The 26,821-nt window shown below is 53.5% G+C and overlaps 2 protein-coding genes across 5 annotated transcripts in view; both read left to right on the plus strand.

The window, feature by feature from the left end:
• LOC102455151 (uncharacterized) overlaps window positions 1-13,873 on the plus strand; it is a 33,020-nt gene extending 19,147 nt beyond the window's left edge. Inside the window, exons 1-5 of one of the 4 annotated variants that reach the window (XM_089770731.1) lie at window positions 6,771-6,903; window positions 9,175-9,261; window positions 9,710-9,836; window positions 10,954-11,067; window positions 12,455-13,873. In XM_089770731.1, the coding sequence (XP_089626857.1) occupies window positions 9,238-9,261; window positions 9,710-9,836; window positions 10,954-11,067; window positions 12,455-13,725 (1,536 nt within the window). In that variant the 5' untranslated portion in view covers window positions 6,771-6,903; window positions 9,175-9,237 and the 3' untranslated portion in view covers window positions 13,726-13,873. Of the gene's footprint in view, window positions 1-6,770; window positions 6,904-9,174; window positions 9,262-9,709; window positions 9,837-10,953; window positions 11,068-12,454 lie in introns of those variants that run through there. The other 3 variants (XM_075913381.2, XM_089770732.1, XM_089770733.1) reach the window with 3 other exon arrangements.
• Window positions 6,808-26,821, plus strand: part of LOC142818212 (uncharacterized) — a 56,741-nt gene continuing 36,727 nt past the window's right edge. Inside the window, exon 1 of the mRNA XM_089770753.1 lies at window positions 6,808-6,903. The gene's annotated coding sequence lies outside the window, so the exon portion shown is untranslated. The remainder of the gene's footprint in view (window positions 6,904-26,821) is intronic.

Below are 26,821 nucleotides of genomic sequence, written 5' to 3' on the forward strand. Positions count from 1 at the left end.
TGACAGATGGGGAGAGGAATATATTCTCGCTGAGCTCCAAAACAGCAAAAGAAATGCTGATATTTACGCCAAGATCCCAAGCCACCTGGTGGCCAAAGGGTACTCCAGGGATGCCCAGCAGTGCTGAGTTAACATAAAAGAGCTGAGACAGTCCTGTCACAAGACAAAGGCAACAAATGGACCGTCTGGTGCATCACCACATACGTGCTGTTCTTACGCCGGTTGCATGCAGTTCTAAGGGGAGACCTGAACAGCCTCCCAAGCCAGACTGTGGAGTCCAGCCAAGACGCTCCGAGTACCGGCGTGGAGGACGGCGTGGTAGCGGGAGGAGGAGAATGGGCAGCCGGCGAGCGGTGAGAGCCAAGGACTTTTCATCACTTTGGAGCCAGTCCTCTCCTCCCAGGACGTCTCACAGTCAAGCGCCGATCCCAGGGAGAGCACTTCTGGTGAGTACACCGTTTTTAGTCTTGCAACAAGCGGGTGAAGGCAGTTGGGTGTGAAGTGTAGTGTGCTGTGTAGGCACATAGCACGGGAGGCCCGGAACAGCTTGTTAACAGATCTGGAGATGGAGCGGGACTCCTCCTCCCACATCTCTATGAAGCTCTCAGATGGGGACGCTTGGATCCTTCTCACAAGGTGTCTGGGGTGGCTGCCTTATTCCGTCCTCCACGGTAGGATCCCATCCCATGCCAAGCCGGCAGGAAATGGTCTGGAGGCCTTGAATCACAAAACATTGCAGTTACAGGGTTTCTGGCTGCATTCGGTCAGCATCCGCTCCCGATCGCTCTGTGCGAGTCGGAGAAGGTGGGTATCTCACGGGGCAACCTGGATGAAAGGAGGAGAAGCAATTCGCTGCTACCTCTGTTACTAGCGTGGCTTCAGCCTCTAGGACTCCCTCCTTCCTGTCGTCCTGACCAGGCCACTCTCCTGGGAAGTGGGGTGCGGTAGACACAGGAGAGGGAAGCCGTGTGAGCCACCACCCTGCCCCCACTATCCCCCCCTCCCATCTGCAGGATGGTGCCTGACCTTGCCTTCCTCCAAACCGCATGAGTCCAGATATTTGCCTGGGAACTGTGTTGTGTACTTGCTGCACAGTAGGGCTGCTTCAAAGCATCACTCGAGCCTTGCACAGAACACCTCTCCGCTGTCTTTAGAGAGACCGCCCTTGGATGTTGACCGACTGGGTTTTAGGCTCCACCGTGTATCTCCCGTAACATCTGCCCTTGAAACTTTGCACACCCTCCCGGCTGTCCACTGCGCACAAATCCGCAGGCGGAAGTGGACAAGGGAAGACTTGTTTAAGGAACAAATGGGAGTGGAGGAGGTACGAGAGTAGCGGCAGGAAAGGACAGCCACGTGGCAGGGGGGGAGGAAAGCGTGCAGGAAATTACAAACGAAGCTTTGCAAATGAGGATGTGGGGAGAGAGAGGAGACCCAAGGGCAGCCTCACACTCATCCTCCAGGATGTTGCGAGACAAAAGGATGTTCTTTTCCCACTTCTGATTCCCGCATCTCTCTTCAGGTCCCACCAAGGGCTCCTTTTCTGCCCTGGCTGTGTTTCCTAAGTAAAAACACATGAGTTCTAAACAGTAGTCTCTTTATTACTTGTAGGCTGTGTCTACACTGGCAAGTTATTCCGGAAAATCAGCTGCTTTTCCGGAAAAACTTGCCAGCTGTCTACACTGGCCACTTGAATTTCCGGAAAAGCACTGACGATCTCATGTAAAATCATCAGTGCTTTTCTGGAAAAACTATGCTGCTCCCCATTTGGGCAAAAGTCTTTTTCTGGAAAACTGTTCCGGAAAAGGGCCAGTGTAGACAGCACAGTACTGTTTTCCACAAAAAAGCCCCGATCGCGAAAATGACAATCAGGGCTTTTTTGTGGAAAAGCGCGTCTAGATTGGCCACGGACGCTTTTCCGCAAAAAGTGCTTTTCCAGAAAAGCGTCCTGCCAATCTAGACGCGCTTTTCCGAAAATGCCTTTAACGGAAAACTTTTCTGTTAAAAGCATTTCTGGAAAATCATGCCAGTGTAGACGTAGTGTAGGAGTGGGCTCGCGATTACAGGCTCGTTCTGTTCCTGGAGAGCCGTGCATGTGCTCTCAACATATTTCCCCATTAGGCGTACCAACATAGACCTCAAGTACTCCTGTAGCACCTGAGCCTTGCTCTACACTAGGGCTTGATTTCGAAATAACTCCCGTTAGGTTGAATTTACAAGTGGCATGTCCACACTACCACTCCCGTTATTTCAAAATATTGGGCCGCTTACTCTGAAATCCGTACTCCTGCTTTCTTCGAGGAATAATGTTCATTCCAAAATAGGTATTTCGAAATAACAATAGCGGGGAGGCTCCGGTGCCACTCTTTTGAAATAACTACTCCCCAGAGTCACTCAAACTAATTTACTCCCCAGTGCTTCCCGGTAGAGCATCTATGTTAAGGGAGTCTGCCTCGGACTAATTTCGATGCTTCTCTGTAGTGAGGACTAAGGATGTGAAACTGACTAGTTGACTAATGGATAGAATTTCTGTCGACTCGTCGATAGGCATTTCTGCATTCCTCCTTTGAAATGTACAAGAGCCACTGCAGTTCAAAGGAGGAATGTGGAACTCTGTGTACAGCCCAGGGCCAGCGGGAAGTCCCGCTGCCTCCGGGCTGCACACGGAATGCTTGCTTTGAAATGGACAAGAGTCCCCAGTGCGTTGTGGGGCGGGGCAGAGATTGGGACTTCAGCCCCTGAGCTCCTGCCTTCAGCCCTTGTGGGGACAGGCATGCTGGGGATCGGGGCAGGACGGGGGCCAGGGTTCGGGGCTTTACACGTGGTCAACCCAGCGGGGGGGGGGGAGGTGTGGAGCTGGGACACAGGCTCCAAAGTTGTGCAGAACCCGGTTAACAGCCTTGTTTTAGGTGACACCCTCCTCCCCGCGCCCTTCACCCCTGCCCCCCACCGGTCACACGCAGGGCTGTTTCTCCTCCCACTAACTCCTCCTCCTCTTCCTGTCTCCCCTCCCTTCCTGGGGCCAACATGTGCTCTCTCTGTCCAGCCACCTCCGGCCGCAAACAAGAGGTGGCTGGAACATGGGACAGCCTGGGAGATACCAGACCCCCTGGCTGTGTGACGAGAAGAGGCTGGGTGGATACAGCTCCAATGTGGCCAATGAAATTTGGACATCTATGAGCAGATTGGCTGGGGCATGGGGGACGAGGGGAGACCAGAAGGTCCCGCAGCTACGACACCTTCCAGAAGATTGGGGGGGGGGGAGGCAGGCAGGCCCTGTAACGTTTCCCAGGATCCTGCTTTTACCAGGACCTGCAATCCATCATCCTCTGCAGCAACCTCACCCACCCTCCCCACAACCGCAGGCCCAGTTTGACCTGGAGGCAGGGAAAGTGCACAAAGTCTCCTCCTGCCGCCAGGGTCATGGGCACATAGAGGGAACCGCCAGCTGTTCAGAGCAACTGGCAGTTCTCTCTGGAGGGGCGGAGCAAAGACTTCACGCACTCCCTCCATCCCTAGACCAATCAGGGTCTGTGGGTGGGGGAGCACAGAAATGTCCTGGCCCCGCCCCTTCTTCCACCATAGGCCCCGCCCCTTCCACCATAGGCCCCGCCCCTTCGACACGAGACCCCCTCGCCCCTGCCCAGGGGCACTTCAAAAATGTGTGAAGTAGCTCCCCTTCTAAAATTATTGCCCACCCCTGCTCTATAAGAATTGAAGTCCCGCTTGGGTTAAAGTCAGTGGCCAAATCTACAGGGGAAATGAACCTCATAAAGAAATAACACCTCCATGCTGTGGTTTTCATGCATTAGCCCTGAGGTTTAATGTTGTCCGATGCTTTTCCAATCCCAAAGGCTTGCTTGTTTGCTTGCTTGCTTTCCAAATGTCAAATAGAAACATCTAAAGCAGAAAACGACAGCCACAGGCCACAGGAATGGCCCGTCCATCATAATGTGCTGCCCCATGAGGACAGATAGAGGTACCACAAATGGGATAGATAAACCTGTGATCACAAATGGGTACCCCGGGCCCATGACATGGGGAAAGGGGGCGAGAAGCCAATTGCAAGGGGATGATAAGATGGCAGGGGGTAAGGCGGAGAAACCAAATCCTTTCAGGGCAGTAAAAGCCAGAAGGTAGATGTGTCAGTAGCCACGACCAGCACAAACCGTTTGTAATGTTACACTGGCCAGGAGGGGATGGTGGATTTGAGGGTGTGGGGTTGCTTAAGACCCAGCAATGGGCAAATTCAGCCCTAAAACCCCCAGAGGAACCTGGTGGTAAAACACTGCCGACTACAGGAGCTGAGAGAGGGCAGGAGAGCTTGGCACGCTGATGGGCAGACAAAAAACCAGCTCCGGCCAACTGCTTCTCCCTGTGCCAATCTCTTACCACACAAAGGCTATGTCTACACTGGTGGCTTCTTGCGCAAGTAATATGCAAATGAGGCTAAGCGTGGAATATCGCTGAGCTTCATTTGCATACCTCATGAGCCACCATTTTTTTTCAGAAGAGGCTCTTGCACAAGAAGGAGCATCTACACGGCCCCTTCTTGTGCAAGAAAAACCCTCTTGCACAATGCCGTTACACCTATTACTTTTGAGGAAGAACGGCGTTGCACAAGAGGGTTTTTCTTGCGCAAGAAGGGGCAGTGTAGACGCCCCTTCTTGCGCAAGAGCCTCTTCTGAAAAAAATGGTGGCTCATTAGGTATGCAAATGAGGCTCGGCGATATTCCACGCTTAGCCTCATTTGCATATTACTCGTGCAAGAAGCCGCCAGTGTAGACATAGCCTGAGAGTCAGGGGCATCTCGCTCCGGGCTCTAAAGAGCTTATCTAGGAGCAAGACCCCATCACTCCCTATCCCAATGGATGCGACTCTCTGGAACAATCCCAGGTCTCCACGGAAACCGTCCTTCCCACTCCTGGGCATCCGGAGGTCTCTTTTCCATCCTCTCACTGACTGAGCAGTTTCTATGCGGGATACCCCTGCATGCCGCAAGGGGCTGCCTCAGAGCCCCATGGAGCCCGGCAGAGGCAGAGCCTGGAGCCGGGTGGCTGTGGGGCAGCTTTTTGGGGCTTCATTTGAATAAAGAAGCTGCCCTGATGGAAAACGGTAAAGGAGGGGCAGCAGCATGGGCTTCCCCACCCCCACCCCGGGAGAGTCAAAGGGAACTGATTCGCTGCTCCAACGTGTCAAAGCTGCAAAAGTGTGTGATGCAAAAATCAATCTCAATCAATCAGACAATATTGGTCCAAGCAGCTCCATAATCCAGCCTACCCACGGTTGCTGGCACAGGAGTCCCTGTGGCCCTAGGGGGGAGGTGTGGCCATAACCCTTCCCCCAAGTCCAGCCCCTGCTCTGCCCTCTCCCCCAACTCACCCCTTTCCCTCAAGCCCCCTCCTGTGAAGGACACACCCTCGGGTGCTACCCGGGGGCCTGGCATAGGGCAGCAGCTGGGGAGGGGCCCTCCATACGCTCACCACGGTGGAAGGAACTGCAGGGAAGCAAAGCAATGCAGAAGCCTCTTCCCTGTCCCCCACCATCTCCCAGGCCAGCCCACTTTATGGAGCTGGTGGGAAGCTCTGGGACCTGCAGCTGGGGGTGCATGGGTGGAGGGGAAACAGAGCAGGAAGGGAAATGGAGCAGGCAGCCACCACGTTGAGTGTGGGGGGGGGATCCCTGTTGCTCATCCCAGCCTGCCCAGGGACCCACGGGCTAATCTGAGTAGGAGGGACCATCCCAGCCATAAGCCCCAACAATTTGAGGGATCCTTGAGGGGGGAAGGGAGGAAGAGGAGCCAAGGCTAGAGGGCTGGGCTGGTTTCCCCTGAGGAAGTGAGAATTTACAGGGATGGCTCGCCACACACCTCCAGGCCACTGGGACCTGCCAGTGTGGAGCTAGCAGCTGGAAGCCCCGCTGTGCTACCGGTGCTGATGCTGGGGGACTGTCAGGAGCATCCGGTAGTGTAGGCAGGGGAAGGCATTGCCTTCCCAAACTGCCAGGCCTGACCCTGCCCCCAGAACGCCTCCTGTAGACATTCCAGGGGCCGTGTGTTGCTGCCCCCCAGCGCCCGCCCTCCCTACTCTCTGGGGCACAGAGGCCGAAGACGAGCGCCTCCCTCCCACCCCGGTGCCGGGGAACAAGTACCCTCGGCCCTTCCCCTCCCCATGGTGGGAGGCACCACGCTGCCCCATCTCCTCCTGTCCCTGTGCGGGTCGGGCCTCAGCAAAGGGGCCGTGGGGGGGCTGGGAGCTTGCTGCCTCCAGCCCTAGCTGCACCAACTGCCCATGGGGATTGTTTTAAGCCACCTGGGGAGGATGGAGGGGGGGGCAAGAGATGCAGTGTGGGGCAGTGATGCCCCAGAGCCCTGCCACAGAGGGGTGCCTGGCCAGAACCCTAAAGTAAACTGAGTTTGACACCCCTGGCCTCTGTGGAACTTTGCATGGGGCATGTGTCTGCTAGAAGTTCAGGGTCTATTGCAGCAGGAGAAGGGGGGTCCAGGTTGTGTTCTGTGTGATACCCAGAAGCGTTGCTGGCCAGAAAGTCTGAGTGGGGCAGAGCCAGGCCCAGGGGCGCAGCGCAGCGCGGATGGCGGGTGTCTCGCTAGGACCCAGCAGCAGCAGCAGCAGGCGCGGGGGGAGCGATCGCTGGCTCCGGCCCGGCCGCAGGAAGCGACTCGCCGCCGCTGCTCGCGGGGACTCTGGGGCCAGGTTCCGGGCCGGATCCCCGAGCCCCGGCGGGGGCTGCTGCGGGGCCCCGGAGCCCGGGCTGCAGCCGGGAGGGGGAATCTCCGGCCGGGCCAGTCCCGCTGCTCCCTCCCCAGGAGCCTCTCCCCGGGCAGCGCCCCCAGCCCGGCCCGGCCCAGCCCCTGCCCCAGGGCGGGCAGCGCTTGGGGGGCAGGTAAGAGAGACCCCCCGGGAGCGGCGCCCCGGTGCCCCCGGGCTGCAGGGGGAGGGGTTGGCCCCGGGCTGCTCCCGCCGGAGCTGGCTGCGAGTCCCCGCCCGGGCCCGGGGCAGCTGCCGCCAGCCTGGGCGGGGCGGAGCAGCCGCTCTGTGATGGGGGAAATGGGGAGGCTGGACCCCAGGAACGGGGTTGTGGAGGGAGGTAAAACTCCCCCCAACTCCTCCATGGGCTGATCCAGCTGTCGTGGTTGCTTGGCTGCCTGGCCTGCTGCTGCCAGTGGCAATTCAGTGCTCATGGCTTCCAAGGCTTTTTTTTCAAACCCTTGGCTACTCTCGTTAACCAGCAAGGGGGCGTCTGAGAGTCCCAGATCTGCTGGGGCTGATCTGCCCGAGGAGAGCAAAAGCCCAGGGCAACGCGGAAGCCTCCACTCCTCCCAGCCTGGGAGTGCCAGGGAGAGGGAGGATGATACAAAGTGGGAGAGGAGAGACTGGAGGGGGTGGCAGGATGGGGAAGCCAGAGAGGATGATACAAAGCGGGAGAGGAGAGACTGGAGGGGGTGGCAGGATGCGGAAGCCAGAGAGGATGATACAAAGCGGGAGGGAGAGAAGAGACTGGAGGGGGTGGCAGGGTGGGGAAGCCAGAGAGGATGATACAGAGCGGGAGAGGAGAGACTGGAGGGGGTGGCAGGGTGGGGAAGCCAGAGAGGATGATACAGAGCAGGAGAGGAGAGACTGGAGGGGGTGGCAGGATGGGGAAGCCAGAGGGGATGATACAAAGCGGGAGGGAGAGAAGAGACTGGAGGGGGTGGCAGGGTGGGGAAGCCAGAGAGGATGATACAGAGCAGGAGAGGAGAGACTGGAGGGGGTGGCAGGATGGGGAAGCCAGAGGGGATGATACAAAGCGGGAGAGGAGAGACTGGAGGGGGTGGCAGGATGGGGAAGCCAGAGAGGATGATACAAAGCGGGAGAGGAGAGACTGGAGGGGGTGGCAGGGTGGGGAAGCCAGAGGGGATGATACAGAGCAGGAGAGGAGAGACTGGAGGGGGTGGCAGGATGGGGAAGCCAGAGAGGATGATACAGAGCGGAGAGGAGAGACTGGAGGGGGTGGCAGGATGGGGAAGCCAGAGAGGATGATACAGAGCGGAGAGGAGAGACTGGAGGGGGTGGCAGGGTGGGGAAGCCAGAGGGGATGATACAGCGCGGGAGAGGAGAGACTGGAGGGGGTGGCAGGATGGGGAAGCCAGAGAGGATGATACAGAGCGGAGAGGAGAGACTGGAGGGGGTGGCAGGATGGGGAAGCCAGAGAGGATGATACAGAGCGGGAGAGGAGAGACTGGAGGGGGTGGCAGGATGGGGAAGCCAGAGAGGATGATACAAAGCGGGAGAGGAGAGACTGGAGGGGGTGGCAGGATGGGGAAGCCAGAGAGGATGATACAGAGCGGGAGAGGAGAGACTGGAGGGGGTGGCAGGGTGGGGAAGCCAGAGAGGATGATACAGAGCGGGAGAGGAGAGACTGGAGGGGGTGGCAGGATGGGGAAGCCAGAGAGGATGATACAAAGCGGGAGAGGAGAGACTGGAGGGGGTGGCAGGATGGGGAAGCCAGAGAGGATGATACAAAGCGGGAGAGGAGAGACTGGAGGGGGTGGCAGGATGGGGAAGCCAGAGAGGATGATACAGAGCGGAGAGGAGAGACTGGAGGGGGTGGCAGGATGGGGAAGCCAGAGAGGATGATACAGAGCGGGAGAGGAGAGACTGGAGGGGGTGGCAGGATGGGGAAGCCAGAGAGGATGATACAGAGAGGGAGAGGAGAGACTGGAGGGGGTGGCAGGATGGGGAAGCCAGAGAGGATGATACAGAGCGGGAGAGAAGAGACTGGAGGGGGTGGCAGGATGGGGAAGCCAGAGGGGATGATACAGAGCGGGAGAGGAGAGACTGGAGGGGGTGGCAGGATGGGGAAGCCAGAGAGGATGATACAGAGCAGGAGAGGAGAGACTGGAGGGGGTGGCAGGATGGGGAAGCCAGAGAGGATGATACAGAGCGGGAGAGGAGAGACTGGAGGGGGTGGCAGGATGGGGAAGCCAGAGAGGGTTGTGTTACAGTCTCAGGCACAGTCCCCTAAAGTGGCTCCTTTGATTCTGATCTTTTTCTAGCATTTGGCTCAGAGATTCTGTTACTGGGAGGCTCTAAAGAGTCGTGTGGGGGGGGGGGGGGGAATTGGGATGCAAAATGGACCTAGCCCCTTCTGATACCTCCTCCGTCACCCCAACAGGCCGAGGAGACACGTCGAGAGTTCGCTCCAGAGCGTCCGTCTGCCAGGGGCCGGGGCCGGGCAATGGCCGGGATGGAGCCCGCTCAGGTAGGGGATGCAGGGAGCTGCTAGGAGGGAGGGGCAGGGAGAAGACAGGGTGGGATGAACCTGCTGAGCTTGAGTAGATCCAACTGGCAGCAGGAAAGGAAACAGGGACACAACCAACCTGGGCAGGGTTGGGAACGTTTTCCAGACTCCCAGGGCCGGAGTCTGACCAGAGGCTGCTGTGAAATACCAAGGGAAGCTGTCGGGATTCCTGTCCCCGGCTCAGAGCTCGGCTTCCCCTCTCAGCCTGTGGCTGGCAGGTGGGGAATGAAAAGTCCCTGCCCTGCCCTGTCTGCTGGGGGCACAAGGAGGTCTCCCCTTATCACGCCTCCTGGCTGCTCTAAGCGGGGGGGGGGGGGTGGATTCTCCTTTTCTGGGACCTCTCCCCCTATGACTAGCAGGATTGTGGCTGGGGCCGCAGAGGCTGAGCGGGGGCCACTTGTTGTTGCAGATGCGGGTGACTTTCGAGGAGGTGGCTGTGTATTTCACCCAGGGGCAGGGGGCGCTGCTGGGCCCCGCTCAGAGAGCCCTCTACAGGGACGTCATGCAGGAGAACTACGAGGCGGTGACCTCGCTGGGTAAGGGCGTCCTGGCCCCTCGGGGATTAGGAGCCGTGGGGTCTGCGTGTCCGACACGGGTCAGGTTCTTCCCTGCTCAGAGAAATGAGGGGACTGGGTTACCCAGGACACAGCTGCCCCATGACAGAGACTTGCATCTCTTCCCTCTCCTGTGGGACACGGTGTCAAAGCCTAATGGACGTGCTGAGCACACGTGTAATATGAGCACACCCAGCGCTGCAGCACCTCCTGCTGGCCAGTCCGAGAATTAGCTCTTGCCAGCTCTGAGGCGCCCTCCTCCAGCCGAGTCCCACCTGCTATTTCTGGACCTTCCCTTCTCCACCGTGCCAGGCCCTGCATCCCTCTCAGACGGCAGCCTCCCTTCCCATGGGTCCTGCCCCCTGGCTGTGTCCACTCTTGGGTCCTCACTCACTTCCCTCTGAGCTGCATGGCCAGTGCGGTAGCTCAGGGCCACAGCCTGGCAGCTAATCCGGTTGGCTGGCTCTCTGGCTGCTCCATCTCCCTGTGTATCTCTCTAGGCAGCAAGTCCTTCTCTCTCTGGAGTCGGAGAGAGTCTGAGCGCCCTCTTCCTTCAGTTTTATATCCCCCAGCCAGGCCCTGATTGGCTGCCTCAAGCCTTCGCCCAATTGGCTCCAATTCTCTCCAAGCCTTGTTTCAACCCCTTCTTAGCCAGCACGGGAGTCCCACCCTGTCACATCTCCCTCCCTTCCATCCTTCAGAGGGGAGGAAGTCATTCTGTTCTGTCTGTATTGATTCTCGTTCACACATAGAATCCTTATTTACCTCCCTCCTTGGGACGAGCTCCAGCCATGGGGAGGGCTCTGAGCTCTGCAGGTTTAGAAACAGGCAGGGGTGTAACTGCAGAGCTGTGAGTGTCAGCAAGGGCCACAGACTGCCCAGATCCTGGGAACTCCTAGGGAGGGTGCAAAAATTCTCCTGATCTCCCCAGTCATCAGCTTCTCCCCAGGGGGCTCAGTGACCATGTTCCCGTCCTCTTGGGTTGCACATTACCCAGCAGAGCCCGGGGACAGGTTCCACTCACGGAATGTCCTTTGGGACAGACGCTCTCCCCACCCTCCCTGCGCCCTGATCTGCTCTGATTTCACCCCCTGTGCAGGGTTTCCCGTTCCCAAACCTGAGCTGATCGCCCGGCTGGAACGAGGGGAAGAGCCCTGGGTGCCCGACCTCCAGGCCGGGGAGGAAAGAGAGATCCGGAGAGGCACCCGCACAGGTGAGGACTGACACATCCACCAGCTGGTTTCTGAAGGAAAAAGTTAAGAATCCCCAAAATATGGTGTGAGTAAGTGCCCTGAGTTTTCCCTCCTCTCACGCAGGGCAGGGCTGTCATCAGCAGGTATCATAGAATCAGAGACTGCTAGGGCTGGAAGAGACCTCAGGAGGTCATCAAGTCCAGCCCTCTGCCCAAAGCAGGACCAACCCCAACTCAAATCATCCCAGCCAGGGCTTTGTCAAGCCAAAACTTAAAAACCTCTAGGGATGGAGATTCCACCCCCTCCCTAGGTAATGCATCCCAGTGCTTCTCCACCCTCCTAAGGAAATAGTTCTTCCTAATATCCCACCTAGACCTCCCCCACTGCAACTTGAGACCACTGCTCCTTGTTCTGCCATCCCTCACTACTGGGAACAGCCTCTCTCCATCCTCTTTGGAACCTCCCTTCAAGAAGCTGAAGGCTACTCTCAAATCTCCCCTCACTGCTCTCTGCTGCAGACCAAATAAGCCCAAATCCCTCAGCCTCCTCTCATAGGCATCACTCACAATGGCAGGCATTTCCGTCCCGTGCTTCCTACCCTGAGTGTGTGTGTGTGTGTGTGTGCGTGTGTGTGTGTGAGAGAGAAGTGCGTGTGTGAAGAGCGTGTGTGTGTGTGAAGTGCGCGTGTGTGCGTGCGTGTGTGAGAGAAGTGCGTGCGTGTGTGAGAGAAGTGCGTGCGTGTGTGAGAAGTGCGTGCATGTGAAGTGCGTGCGTGTGTGAGAGAAGTGTGTGTGAGAGAGAAGTGCGTGTGTGAGAGAAGTGTGTGTGTGAAGTGCGTGCGTGTGTGTGAGAAGTGCGTGTGAGAGAAGTGCGTGTGTGTGTGTGAGAGAGAGAAGTGCGTGTGTGTGTGTGTGAGAGAGAGAGAAGTGCGTGTGTGTGTGTGTGAGAGAAGTGCGTGTGTGTGTGAGAGTGAGAGAGTGTGTGTGTGTGAGAGAAGTGCGTGTGTGTGTGAGAGAAGTGCGTGCGTGTGAAGTGCGTGCGTGTGTGTGTGTGTGTGAGAAGTGCGTGTGTGTGTGTGTGAGAGAAGTGCGTGTGTGAGAGAAGTGTGTGTGTGAAGTGCGTGCGTGTGTGAGAGAGAAGTGCGTGTGTGTGTGTGAGAAGTGCGTGAGAGAGAGAAGTGCGTGTGTGTGTGTGTGTGTGTGAAGTGCGTGTGTGTGAGAAGTGCGTGTGAGAGAGAGAAGTGCGTGAGTGCGTGTAAGAGAGAGAAGTGCGTGTGCGTGTGTGTGTGAAGTGCATATAGAATCCCATTGCTCCATCTGTGCAATTTCAGTGGGTTGGGATTTCCCTTGGTGCTGTGTCTCTTTCTCCCCAGCTCAGTGACTCCTGCCTGGATTGTCTCTCTCCCAGCAGGTGATGAGAATGCAAGTGAGATGGAGGAAAGGAATCAACAGAAGAAAGTTTATGAGGAAATGGACCCAGAATGGCCCTTTGTGGTACCAGCTACAGGGACTTTTCCACCGTACTTGGAACAGAATGAAGCCTGGGGACATTGGCGCAGCTCAGAGAGGCTTCTGGGAAACTACCCGAGGAAGAAAGTGCATACATCTGGGAGAGGAGACAAGGATCCCACGGCCCAGCAGACCGATCCCAAAGAAGAGAAATCCCACCAGTGCCTGCAGTGTGGGGGAGGCTTCATTCTGAGATCCCACCTCGAGACACCTGGGACAATCCATTCCGGAGAGAAACCCCTTCAAAGCTTGGACTGTGGAGAAAGCTTCAATCCCTGCTCAGACCTTAATAACCAAGGGAGAAACCACCCAGGAGAGAAACCCTGTCAGTTCCTGAAGTGTGGGAACTGTTTGAATGGGAAATGGGCACCAGTCACACAGCGGAAGAATCATACAGGAAAGAGACCCCATAAGTGCTTAGATTGTGGGAAAAGTTACATACAGAGGTCAGACCTTGTGAAACATCAGGTAATCCACACAGGAGAGAAGCCCCATCAGTGTCTGGAGTGTGGGAAATGTTTCAGGCTGAGATCAACTCTTGTAAACCATCAAAGGATCCACACTGGGGAGAGACCCCATAAGTGCTTGGAGTGTGGGAAAAGTTTCACACGGAGATCAGACCTCGTCAGGCATCTGGCAATCCACATTGCAGAGAGACCTCACAAGTGCTTACACTGTGGGAAAAGTTTTGTACAGAGGTCAGACCTTGTTGCTCATCAGAGAATCCACACAGGAGAGAGACCCCACAAGTGTTTGGACTGTGGGAAAAGTTTCAGGGTCAAGTCAGCCCTTCATAAACATCAGGCAAACCACACGGGAGAGACAATCCATAAGTGTTTAGTCTGTGGGAAAAATTTCATATGGAGGTCGGAGTTTGTTAGACATCAGGCTATTCACACCGGAGAAAAGCCCCATCAGTGCTTGGACTGTGGGAAAAGTTTCATACGGAGGTCAGACCTTGTTAGACATCAGTCAATCCACTCAGGCGAGAAACCCCATAAGTGCTTAGACTGTGGAAAAAGTTTCATACAGAGATCCATTCTTGTAAATCATCAGAGAATCCACACTGGGGAGAGACCCTTTAAGTGCTCAGACTGTGGGAAAAGCTACATACAGAAGTCACACCTCAGTACGCATAGAAGAATTCACACAGGGCCTAAAATTTTGTGACTCTTCCCAAGAAAGGCGTAAGCAACATGCAGCCTAATTGGCTGATTCACCCTTTAGAGACATATTAGAAATGTGTCAATGGTGAGTAGGTTCCATTCCACATTAGCTGTGAAAAGTGAACTTTTGTTATTAAAGACCTGGAAGAAGAGATTGAAAAGTTTTTTTTGCAGCGAATGGTTCAGACAAAGTCCAGGCATGTCCAAGTTCACAACAGAAGGTAAAGTGAATCCAGAGTCAGTGATGGGTTATAAGGGGAAACAAGGAAGCATGATACACATTAAAACCAATAGGTGTAACCCGCCTTGTCCTGGGTGTAGGTGGGGTGGTTTATAAAAGTCAGGCCATAAGGGTTCTCGGGGCTGCCATCCACAGAGCGAAGTCTCTGGCAAAGTTCATAGTTTCATGGGTGGAGCGCGCCCCACGATGTGAAGTATCCTCGGTCCTCTTTGGTCCCGTGGTCTTCCTGAAACAATAAAAACATAGTCTGCCAGGTACAGAAACGGAGGCTTCGCCTTGCCCCCTCATGGTCCACCTGTGTCGTCCCTTGTCGTCCATAATGGGTGGATTTGCAGGAAATACATAGTCGGTCAGGGAGGCTGCAGGCCCTGTCCCTGACCTGGGTACTTGGCAGTGGTCACGTTTGGTCATGAGCATCCCTCATCGACGATCTTTTCTGGCACCGGTGGAAAGAACGAAAGCCTAAAGGGGAAAGAAGTGGGTGACCTTCCTTGGTGCACAACTTCATGTGGCTCTTTAGTAGCAGAGTCCTGAGTCAGGGAGGGCGATGGGAGCTTTTCCTGACCGTGTCCCTTGTCAGTAGTCTCTGTCACTCGGTGTCCCTTGTTATTGGTGTCAGAAAAGGCAAAGGTCCTGTGTCCGTATGGTGAGTCCGATGTGGCAGGGACCGTCACTTTTCTTGGAATTGGCGGTGGCCTAGGACGTACTCCATGATCTCCCGGGACCACCTCATGGCGTCGGAGACCATCAGCCATCTCATGAGGTGGGAGTAGCGTGGACGGACACAGCAGGCTTCCAGCACTGCCTCATTGTGGGGGGCCCCACGCTCCTGACAGCAGGGCGTGGATCCCCATGTTGTAGCCCCTGGGGCCCTCATGGTGTCCACCGGTAAGATGCTGATTCACGATGCTTCAGACTCTGGTCAGTTTTCAACTTTGGTTTTAAGAGTTTGGGTACGTCTAGATTGCAGGCTTCTTTCGGAAGAAGCTTTTCTGGAAGAGATCTTCTGAAAAAACCTTTTCTGAAAGAGAGCGTCCACATGGCAAAAGCACATCAAAAAAGCAATCTGTTTTTTCGAAAGAAAAGCATCCACACTCATTGGACGCTCTGTTGCATGTAAGCGGTGATTACTATGGGCGGAATGGACACCAGGGCACCTGTGCTTTTTCCTGGAGGCCTCTTCTTGCGAGAAAACTCCCTCTTCTGCATCCACACGCCTTTTTCTGAAAGAGCTCTTTCAGAAAAGGCATTCTTCTTCGTAGAATGAGGTTTACTAATGTCAGAAAAATCCCCGCGTTCTTTCAATTTTCTTTCGAAAGAACGCGATTGCACTGTGGATGTACGCGAATTTTTTTCAGAAAAATGGCCATTTATCCGGAAAAACCCTGGGCTGTGTCTACACTGGCCACTTATTCCAGAAAATCAGCCGCTTTTCCGGAATAACTTGCCAGCTGTCTACACTGGCCCCTTGAATTTCCGGAAAAGCACTGACGATCTACTGTAAGAAATCAGCCGCTTTTCCGGAAATACTATGCTGCTCCCGTTCGGGCAAAAGTCCTTTTTCCAGAAAACTGTTCCGAAAAAGGCCAGTGTAGACAGCCCAGTAGTGTTTTCCGCAAAAAAGCCCCGATTGCGAAAATGACGATCGGGGCTTTTTTGCAGAACGCTTTTTTTTTGGCCACGGACGCTTTTCCGGAAAAAGTGCTTTTCTGGAAAAGCATCCTGCCAATGTAGACGTGCTTTTTCCGGAAATACTTATAATGGAAAACTGTTCCGTTTTAAGCATTTCCGGAAAAGGGTGCCAGTGTAGACGTAGCCCTGAAGTCTAGATGCACCCTTTCAGATCACACATGGAACCTACTGGGTAAAATTTCGATCCCTTAAGAAAGGGGCTGGGCTGCGTAATGTGGCATATGTGACCCACGTAAGCGATTTGCTGGACAAGTGGGGCAGAGGGAAGGGACTTACAGGCCCCAAGGAGATGTGCGATTTCATTGTTGAAGAGCAGCTCTGGAATATAGAATCATAGAATAATAGGACTGGAAGGGACCTCGAGAGGTCATCGAGTCCAGCCCCCCGCCGTCAAGGCAGGACCACGCTCCATCTACACCATCCCTGACAGATGTCTATCTAACCTGTTCTTAAATATCTCCAGAGAGGGAGATTCCACCACCTCCCTTGGCAATTTATTCCAATAGTTGACCACCCTGACAGTTAGGAATTTTTTCCTAATGTCCAATCTAAACCTCCCCTGCTGCACTTTAAGCCCATTACTCCTTGTCCTGTCCTCAGAAACCAAGAGGAACAAATTTTCTCCTTCCTCCTTGTGACACCCTTTTAGATATTTGAAAACCGCTATCATGTCCCCCCTTAATCTTCTTTTTTCCAAACTAAACAAGCCCAGTCCATGAAGCCTGGCTTCATAGGTCATGTTCTCTAGACCTTTAATCATTCTTGTCGCTCTTCTCTGTACCCTTTCCAATTTCTCCACATCTTTCTTGAACTGTGGCGCCCAGAACTGGACACAGTACTCCAGCTGAGGCCTAACTAGTGCAGAGTAGAGCGGCAGAATGACTTCACAAGTTTTGCTTACAACACACCTGTTGATACAACCTAGAATCATATTTGCTTTTTTTGCAACAGCATCACACTGTTGACTCATATTCAACTTGTGGTCCACTATGACCCCTAGATCCCTTTCTGCCATGCTCCTTCCTAGACAGTCGCTTCTCATCTTGTATGTATGGAACTGATTGTTCCTTCCTAAGTGGAGCACTTTGCATTTCTCTTTATTAAACCTCATCCTGTTTGCCTCTGACCATTTCTCTAACTTGCTATCACAGGATGATAGTAAACAGAGCTGTGCCCACACCGAGGCTTCCTGGACAGTGGCTACTTGCCACACAGAGTCTGTAAACACCTGAAGGTTGTCCAGGTGCCTGGCCAGGATATCCCTGCATGGAGGGATAGTAGTGCAGAGGTTTCTGTAGTCTGGAAGGATCAGAGAGATGGAGAAAATTCATTCTGGGAATGTGGCAGCATTAGAATGGGTGGGAGGCGAAAAACCCTGGGTCTGGATCTGTAATCCCAGGCTGCCCACCTGTCATTCAGGTTTCTAGCGGGGAGTTCCGAAGGTCTCTCTGGGGTAGGACATGTCGTCAGGATCAGCAGGCCCATCTCTTTAACCTTTGCCGGGTTTCCTGGTGTAAACTGTGACTCTGGCAGAACAAGTGTAGGCTCATGCCAGTGCTCTGGGCCACTTCACTTGTGTGTTAGGATAGGCTAGATCAGTGGTTCCTAACCTTTTCAAGCATAGGGACCCCTTTTCAATCTATTAAAATGTCATGGACCCCCCCACCCCTTTCCTGTGGGAGGAAAAAAAAAGAGAGGAAAAGAGGAAAAAAGAAAAAACAAGAAGGAAAAAGGAGAAAGCGAAAAAGAGAGAAAAAGAACGAGGAAAAAGACAGGGAAAGAGACAAAAGGAAAAAAAGAGGAAAAGAAACAGGAAAGAGAGAGGAGAAAAATAGAAAAGAGACAAGGGGAGGAAAAGAGAGAGAAAGAGAAAACAAAAGGGGGCCTGATCCTTATTTTTAAACTTTTCACGGAGCCCCTGCACTCCATTGCGGACCAACAGAGTGAGATCAAAGTGACTGTGAAATGTATAGTGTGTGGTTGGCGTTTAAACTAGGAATATAAGGGGTAACTGGTTACCTGGTAAGCACTGCATTACTGGGGTGACTAGCTAACTGGTGCCCACCTTCGCGACACTGTGGATTGGTTAACTGGTTAAACCTATAGTTTAACCAGTTAGCATTTTCAATGGGATTTTACATCTCGGCTGTGTCTACACTGGCATGAATTTCCGGAAATGCTTAAAACAGAATAGTTTTCGTTATAAGTATTTCCGGAAAAAGAGCGTCTACATTGGCAGGCTGCTTTTCCGGAAAAGCACTTTTTCCGGAAAAGCTTCTGTGGCCAATGTAGATGCGCTTTTCCAGAAAAGAGCCCTGATCGTCATTTTCGCGATCGGGGCTTTTTTCCGGAAAAGACTACTGGGCTGTCTACACTGGCCCTTTTCCGGAACAGTGTTCCGGAATAAGGACTTATGCCCGAGCGGGAGCAGAATAGTTTTTCCGGAATAGCGGCTGATTTTGTACAGTAGAGCATCGTTGCTTTTCCGGAAATTCAAGGGCCAGTGTAGACAGCTCGCAGCTTATTCCGGAAAATCGGCTGATTTTCCGGAATCAGTGGCCCAGTGTAGACACAGCCCTCTAGTTTAAACTCCATGACAATTCATGAGATGGTACGAGCATTGTTTTCACTTACCTATATCTTGTTATAATTAGGGATGTCAATGATTAATCAGTGGAGCAGCCCACCACCCAACGTTTATCTGGTTAATTGATTAAACAGGATTTTACATCCCTAGTTATAATGTAGTAGCCAACATCTCCATTGCGTATACCCTGTAAGTGAATATCCCCTCAAACGAGGAAACAACTTGAGAATCCTAGGGCTGGAAGAGACCAACCTCCTGCCCAAAGAAGGACCAATCCCAACTCAATCATCCCAGCCAGGGCTTTGTCAAGCTGGGATTTTAAAACCTCTAGGGATGGAGATTCCACCCCCTCCCTAGGGAACCCATCTTAGTGCTTCCCCACTCTCCTAGGGAACAAATATCAGAGGGGTCGCCGTGTTAGTCTGGATCTGCAAAAGCAATGAGGAGTCCTGTGGCACCTTATAGACTAACAGAAGTGTTGGAGCATAAGCTTTCGTGGGCAAAGACCCACTTCGTCAGATGCATCTTTGCTCACGAAAGTTTATGCTCCAATAAATCTGTTAATCTATAAGGTGTCACAGGACTCCTCGTCACCTCCTAGGGAAATAGTTTTTCCTACTCTCCAACCTACACCTCCCCTCCCACTCCCGTCACTTGAAAGCAGATGAAGAACGTTATCAGAAAATTGTTCACTTCAAAGTCAGCGGGTATTGTGCATGGCTACCAGAGGTCAGAGACTTAAAATGCGTCCCTCCCGCTCTGTCATCAGAGGAAAAGCCCACGAGTACTGACCCCCATCTGCCTGTTTTCTCTGAGAGGACGTTGCAAGCATGGAGTAAAAGAAAGATCCTTCATCGCTGGGTGGACACTCACAGGGAGGGTTTCTATGATTCTACAGGGAGGAGGCAGAGTAGCCTGAAAAAACATTTTGGAAAATGACAGTTTATGCTGCTGCCACCGTTTGGAACTGCAAACTGTAACTCATCTGTGCGTGTGTTTTACCTGCTCTGCCCTCTCTAGGGGTATGTCTACACTACCCTCCTAATTCGAACTAGGAGGGTAATGTAGGCATACCGCACTTGCAAATGAAGCCCGGGATTTGAATTTCCCGGGCTTCATTTGCATGAAGCTGGCTGGCGCCATTTTTAAATGCCAGCAGTTCGAGCCCCGTGCCGCACGGCTACACGCGGTACGGAGTAGCTAGTTCGGATTAGGCTTCCTAATCCGAACTAGCTGTACTCCTCATTCCACGAGGAGTACAGCTAGTTTGGATTAGGAAGCCTAATCCGAACTAGCTACTCCGTGCCGCGTGTAGCCGCGCAGCACGGGGTTCGAACTGCCCGCATTTAAAAATGGCGCCGGCCGGCTTCATGCAAATGAAGCCCGGGAAATTCAAATCCCGGGCTTCATTTGCAAGTGCGGTATGCCTACATTACCCTCCTAGTTCGAATTAGGAGGGTAGTGTAGACATACCCTAGAACTCTCACTTTTCTGAGCTGAGAAACGTTTAGCTAGTTTTCTGTAGATTTGGCTACCTGCACTTCTTCGGTGTGGACCTGGGATACTGACCCATGTGGGTCCCATGTGGGATACTGACTGCTTTCTTGGGCCTGGGAGTGGCATGAAGTGAGGTGATTTGGGGTTTAAGTAAAAAAGGGACAGAGAATAAGACAGAAAATATCTTATTGCCTCTATTTAAAACCATGGGACGCTCACATCTTGAATACTGCGTACAGATGTGATCACCTCATCTCAAAAAAGCTATATTGGCATTGGAAAAGGTTCAGAAAAGGGCAACAAAAATGATGAGGGGTTTGGAACAGGTCCCATATGAAGACAGGTTAAAAAGACTTGGACTTTTCAGCTTAGAAAAGAGGAGACTAAGGGGGGATAGGATAGAGGTCTATAAAATCATGACTGGTGTGGAAAAAGTGAATAAGAAAGTTATTTACTAATTTCCACAATATAAGAATGAGGGGGTTACCAAATGAAATAAAGAGGCAACAGGCTTAAAACAAACAAAAGGCAGCTTTTCTTCACTCAGCACACAGTCTATCTGTGGAACTCCTTGCCAGAGGATGCGGTGAAGGCTAGAACTTTAACAGGATTCAAAAAAGAGCTAGATAGATTCATGGAGGTTAGGTCCATCACTGGCTATTAGCCAGGATGGGTAGGAAGGGTACCCTTAGCCTCTGTTTCTCTGGAAGTGGGAGACAGGGGAGGGACCAAGTGAGGTTTACCTGTTGGGATCCCTCCCTCTGGGGCATCTGGTATTGGCCATTGTTGGCAGACAGGATACTGGGCTGGATGGACCTTTGGTCTGACCCAGTATGGCTGTTCTTATATAGCACAATGTCCAGTGTGGGCAGCAAAACGGACTGGAGAACCGAAAGGGACTGTCTGCGAGTCTGGGGTAAGACTGACATAATGATCCATGAGTTGACACTTGTTACTGGCCGGGTGAAATCAAAGCACAGAACATACCTCTAGTTCAGGCTGTTTGCCTGGTTTTCTGCCAGCCTGCATGGAAGTCGGCGCTCATAGCTATGCACTACTTCCAAGAGTGTGAGAAACCAGCCTAGAGCTTCTGATCACCTCTCCTACGGCAGAGTGATGGTTAGTGAGTGTTAGTCGCTGGTTTTCCCCCTTTGGGGCTGGATTGTCTCATTCCCAGATATTTTGACATCACTCTGGGCCCTGGTGAAAAATATTGCGTGTTTGGACATGTTGTCCCTTATGGGTTGAATTAAACAGATGCTATAAAAGTGGGAGCAGGGACAGTAAAATGTGATTGTGATATTCTATACCTGTGGGAAGCATCCTGTAATCCCATATGAAGAGAGATTAAAAAGTCTTGGACTTTTCAGCTTAGAAAAGAGGAGACTAAGAGGAGGATAGGATAGAGGCCTATAAAATCATGACTGGTGTGGAAAAAGTGAATAAGAAAAAGTTATTTACTTATTTCCACAATATAAGAACGAGGGGGTCACCAAATGAAATAGAGGTAGCAGGTTTAAAACAAACAAAAGGCAGTTTTTCTTCACTCAGCACACAGTCAACCTGTGGAACTCCTTGCCAGAGGATGCGGTGAAGGCTAGAACTTTAACAGGATTCAAAAAAGAGCTAGATAGATTCATGGAGGTTAGGTCCATATATATTTAATATATTCGAAGGACTGATGGTGAGGAGGGTGCAGGCATCAGGGCATGGTCTTGGGGATGTGAGGAAGGGGGAGTGCAGGAGGCTGGATGATGCGAGAGGGATGGTTGGGGGATGAGGAGGGACTCAGGGTGGTTGCTCCCAGCTGCCAGGGACCTTTTCTCTGCCCCAGGTCCCCTCCCCCTTTCTGACTGCCGGGGCTTTTTCTCTCCCCCCAGCCCCTCCCTCAGCTGCCGGGGGCACTTTCTTTCCCCAAAAATCCCCCATGACCACCAAGGCCTTTTTTTCCCTCCCTCCCAGGCCACCTCTGGGGGGAGGGCTTTTTTTCTCCCCAGCAATGCAACTAAGGACTGGGGGGAAGGGTTGGGGGTAGGGGGGTTACTTACCCCATGTGCCCCCAGTGGACGCTGTGTGTCATGTCCCTCTGAACAACAGCCCCTCCCTTTCTATGTTACAGAAAGCGGGTGATTCTGTCTCTTTTCTGTATGATTTTGTGAGAAGCAATCCCATTTTCCCGGCACAACCAAACCCTGACTTTGCTTTAAAGTTAGGAGATGTGGAAGCCACCTACCAAATTAGGCTCTTACTGTTTAGGACGAGTTTTGAACAAACGGACTCGCAGAAAGACACACAGACACAAACCTCTAAATATAAATATTTATCTATTTATACACACACACACGCACAATCCCCATGGTTATTGTAATGTGTTGCACTTTGCATCAGTTGTGTGACTCTAAGGGGGAATTGTTTGCTCTGGGGCAGAGCCCTGAGGCACGGCACTTGGCTGCAGAGATTTAGCATCCAGACGCGAGCGCTGACAGGCGCACAAAGGACTGGGTCCACATCAGGGAAGGCTTTGAGGGTGCACTTTGTGAAAATGAGGGACACTGAAATAGACCTCTGTTATAGTTGCACCTTAACCTCCATGCAACCATAGCCAGGAACATACCTTTAGCGCCTGCACCTGGGATCTCGGTGACTGGTCTGTGAGATTCTTAAATAGTAAATAAAAGCGTAGAATTGTTATAAAACTGTACCTGTATTCCTCAGAAAGCAGTGCACTGAAATGCTAGAAAGCGCCCCCCAAAACTGGCAAGAAAGGTGCTAGCAATGGGTTACAACTCACAAAGGGTACGTCTCCACTACGGGAGAAGGTTGAATTAGGATACGCAACTTCATCTACGTTAATTGCATAGCTGAAGTTGAATTACCGTAACTCGACTTTTGGCACTGTCCGCACTGCGGGAAGTCGAAGGGAGTACGCTCTTCCCTTACTCCTCATGGAAGCAGGACTACCAACATCGACCAGAGCGCCCCTCTGAGTTTGAATTAGCGTGTCTCCATTTGACCCGCTCATTCGAACCCTGGAAGATCGACAGTGGCAGCTTTGATCTTCTCTGTAGTGCAGACATACCTAGACCTGCTCATATTGTTTAGTTTGGAAAAAAGAAGATTAAGGGGGGACATGATAGCGGTTTTCAAATATCTAAAAGGGTGTCACAAGGAGGAAGGAGAAAATTTGTTCCTCTTGGTTTCTGAGGACAGAACAAGGAGTAATGGGCTTAAAGTGCAGCAGGGGAGGTTTAGATTGGACATTAGGAAAAAATTCCTAATTGTCAGGGTGGTCAAATATTGGAATAAATTGCCAAGGGAGGTGGTGGAATCTCCCTCTCTGGAGATATTTAAGAACAGGTTGGATAGACATCTGTCAGGGATGGTGTAGACGGAGCTTGGTCCTGCCTTGAGGGCGGGGGGCTGGACTCGATGACCTTGAGGTCCCTTCCAGTCCTATTATTCTATGATCCTATGATATTTGGGGACCCTACTCAAAGCTGGGAGAGGGGGTGGAGTGCATAAGAAAATTAGGATTCCCAGAGAGGGGAAAGGAATGGGAGGGGAGGTCCTTGGAGAAAGAACTTTGAATCTGCAGTGGGGTGGCAGCACAAATCCATGTTAGCTCGTGGTGCTCCTGCGCTAAATGCTTCAGGATTTCACCCTGATCCTCCATGATCCCAATCGTGTTCTGTGGCCTGCCTGGCAAAGCTCCGGCTGTCCTCGCCGTTCCTCTGCTCCCTTTCCAAGAGTTATTCCTGATCTCTGAGGGATTTAGCACTTTGCAAACCCAATCCTCCCAGTTTTTTTCTAAAACAGCGGTTCCAACCTGTGGTCCGCGGACTCCTGGTGGTCCATGCCGGTACTGCAAGGGGGCCGTGAAAAGTTTAAAAATAAGGAGCAGGCCCACCACAGCTGGACCAATCCTTTCTTTTTCTCTTTCTCTTTTTTCTCTCTTTTTTCTTGTTTCCCTCTCTTTTTTGTCTCTTTTTTTCCACTCTCTCTTTTTTCTTTTTTTCTCCCACAGGAAGGGGGGGGGGCAGAAATGTTAATAGACTGAAGAGGGGTCCGTATGCTCGAAAAAGTTGGGAACCTCTGTTCTAGGATGTTTCCTTCTCTGTGGAAATGTCTCCAAAGGTGGTGCACGAAGAGGCCCCTATGATCTGGGCCTTTAAGCACAATGCACAAACAGTCATCTTGTTAACATATAGTCGTAACTTTTCACTGCTGAACCCTTTTCCCAACATTTCCACTCACTTTCCCCAGACCCCTGGCGAGGGACACCTTTTGGCAAGCCCCACAATCTTGGTAGGGGGAGGGGAGTGGGAGTGGCTGGCGACTGTGCATGCGGACAAAAGAAATTCCAGCCAGGGCTAAAGAATTCCCTTTGCAGGAGCATAGTTCGAATTAGGCCAACCTTCTCCCTGCACACTGGGCAAGTAAACCTGGGTAGACATCTCCCAGCTCAGGATAAGCAAGGAAACTGAGGCACAACTTCTCCAGGCTTTTGCACTGCTTCATACACAGCCCACCCCTGTTCCTGCACACGATATTTGATTAAGGGTCCGAGCTAGTGTCTTGCAATGGGGGAGGGGACCTGCGAATCTGTGGATACCGATGTCTACCCTCCCAGAGCCAGCACCCCCTCCTGCACCCAGACCCCCCCTCCCAGAGCCAGCACCCCCTCCTGCACCCAGACCCCCCCTCCCAGAGCCAGCACCCCCTCCTGCACCCAGACCTCCCCTCCCAGAGTCAGCAACCCAAATCCTAGCCCTGAAACCCCTCCGTCAGCTGCCCACACTCTCTCCTGCACCCCAAGCCTGACAGCCCTGTGCCTGCTTCCAGACCTGGCACTCCTTACCTCCGTCCTGACCCTCCTCCCAGAGCCAGCACCCCAAAATACCACCCCAGCCCTGAGCCCCATCTCAGAGTCAGCATTCCATACTCCCTCCTGCCCCCCAAACCCTCTTCTGCACCTCAGCCCCTCCCCCATTCCTGACCCCCCACCCAGAACCTACACGCTACACCCTGTCCTGCACCCCGAGCCCTACCCTGAGTCCCCTCCCAAAGGCAGCACCCAATCCCCCTCCTGCACCCTGACCCCCTCCCAGATCCAGCACCCCTGCCTCCCTTCCAGATCCAGCACCCCCTCCTGTATCCCTGCCTCCCTCCCAGATCCAGCACCCCCTCCTGTATCCCTGCCTCCCTCCCAGATCCAGCACCCCCTCCTGTATCCCTGCCTCCCTTCCAGATCCAGCACCCCCTCCTGTATCCCTGCCTCCCTTCCAGATCCAGCACCCCCCTCCTGTATCCCTGCCTCCCTCCTAGATCCAGCACCCCTGCCTCCCTCCGAGATCCAGCACTCCCCTCCTGTATCCCTGACCCCCTCCCAGATCCAGCACCCCCTCCTGTATCCCTGCCTCTCTTCCAGATCCAGCACCCCCTCCTGTATCCCTGACCCCCTCCCAGATCCAGCACCCCCCTCCTGTATCCCTGCCTCTCTTCCAGATCCAGCACCCCCTCCTGTATCCCTGACCCCCTCCCAGATCCAGCACCCCCCTCCTGTATCCCTGCCTCTCTTCCAGATCCAGCACACCCGCCTGCACTCTTGACCCCCACCAAGATCCAGCACCCCCGCCTGCACCGTTGCCCCAGCCCTGAACCCCCCTAGATCCAGCACCCCCAATCCATCTCTGATATCCAGCACCCTTTCCTGCACCCTGACCCCCCTCCCAGATCCAGCAACCCAAGATCCAGCCCTGTGACCCTTACCAGTGCCAGCACCCCACTCCCTTTCCTGCACCCAAGCCCCACCGAGACCCAAAACCAGCACCCAATCCCCCTCCTGAACCCCAACCCCTTGCCCCAGCCCAGTAACAGTGTGTGTGTGGGTGGGGCTTTGGGGTCTCGGGGGCCGGGCAGGGTAGATCCTGGGCTCCCCTTACATTCTGGAAGGGATCGTGAGCATGGCCAAGATTGGGGACCCCTGGGCAGAAGCGCTCCTCACCCCACAGGGTTTCCCCCGCCTGCGGCTGACAGAGCCGGAGCAGGGCTCACCGGAGAGGGGGACCCAGCCCCCAGCCCCCACGGGCTCGGGCGACATCCCAACACCCCGGGGATGCGGGCAGCGCGGCGGGTGTCTCGCTAGGACCCAGCAGCAGCAGCAGGAGCTGCGGGGAAGCGATCGCTGCTGGCTCCGGCCCGGCTGCAGGAAGTAAGCGAGGCGGGCAGCGTTTGGGGGGCAAGTAAGAGAGACCCCCCAGGAGCGGCGCCCCGGTGCCCCCGCGCTGCAGGGGAAAGGTTTGGCCCCGGGCTGCTCCCAGCGTGCGCAGGACGGAGGAGGAGGAACCAGAGGCGGGGAGGATCCGAGCTCCAGGCCCTGCAGCCAGGGCAGAGGGTGACTCAGGAATGGGGAGGATAAAACTCCCCCCTGCCCCATGGGCTGAGCCAGCTGCAAAACTAGAGGGAGGGGGGCAGAAGGACTTTTCCTCCCCCCTTTCCCAGAATTATAGTTCCCATTGTTTTGACGCTGAGCTCTCCATCCTCAACCGCTTTGTCACTGTGGGGAGGGGGCTGGAGAATTCATATTTTTGATTGAAAACTAGTCAGAGTGGCCCGTGGCTCCAATAAACTCCCCCAGGGTTGTGCTGGGACTTTTCCTGTTTCTGTGGCGCTGCTGTCATGGGAGTGCAGTGCTGAGTGACTTCCTGGGCTTCCCTCAAATCTCCTACAATTTCCTTCCAGCCACCCATGGGGCCTGCTGCAGCCAGTTATTTGGTCTGTCTCTCCAGCACCTGCCTGTTCTTTTTGTGCCTCGGGGGTGTACAGAACCTGGTTCCCAAATATTCACCAACCAGACGTTTTCGAGGTTGCGGGCACCGTGATACTTCTTCATGTGGTTCTAAAACCTCTTAAAACATCTGTCCGTAGGGGCCTGGTCGTGTCTGGCATGAAATGCTCCTCAAAAGGCAATTTCTATGGTTTTTGGTTTTTTTTAACTAAGCATAAATATATAACTCCAAGAATTCAAAGCCCCACAAGTGACACACCCCAAAATCCTGAATGTAAACAAAGCAAACAGCAAGG

The sequence above is a fragment of the Pelodiscus sinensis genome, chromosome 19 (assembly GCF_052426305.1).
Source record: "Pelodiscus sinensis isolate ZL-2025 chromosome 19, ASM5242630v1, whole genome shotgun sequence".
NCBI lineage: Eukaryota > Metazoa > Chordata > Testudines > Trionychidae > Pelodiscus > Pelodiscus sinensis.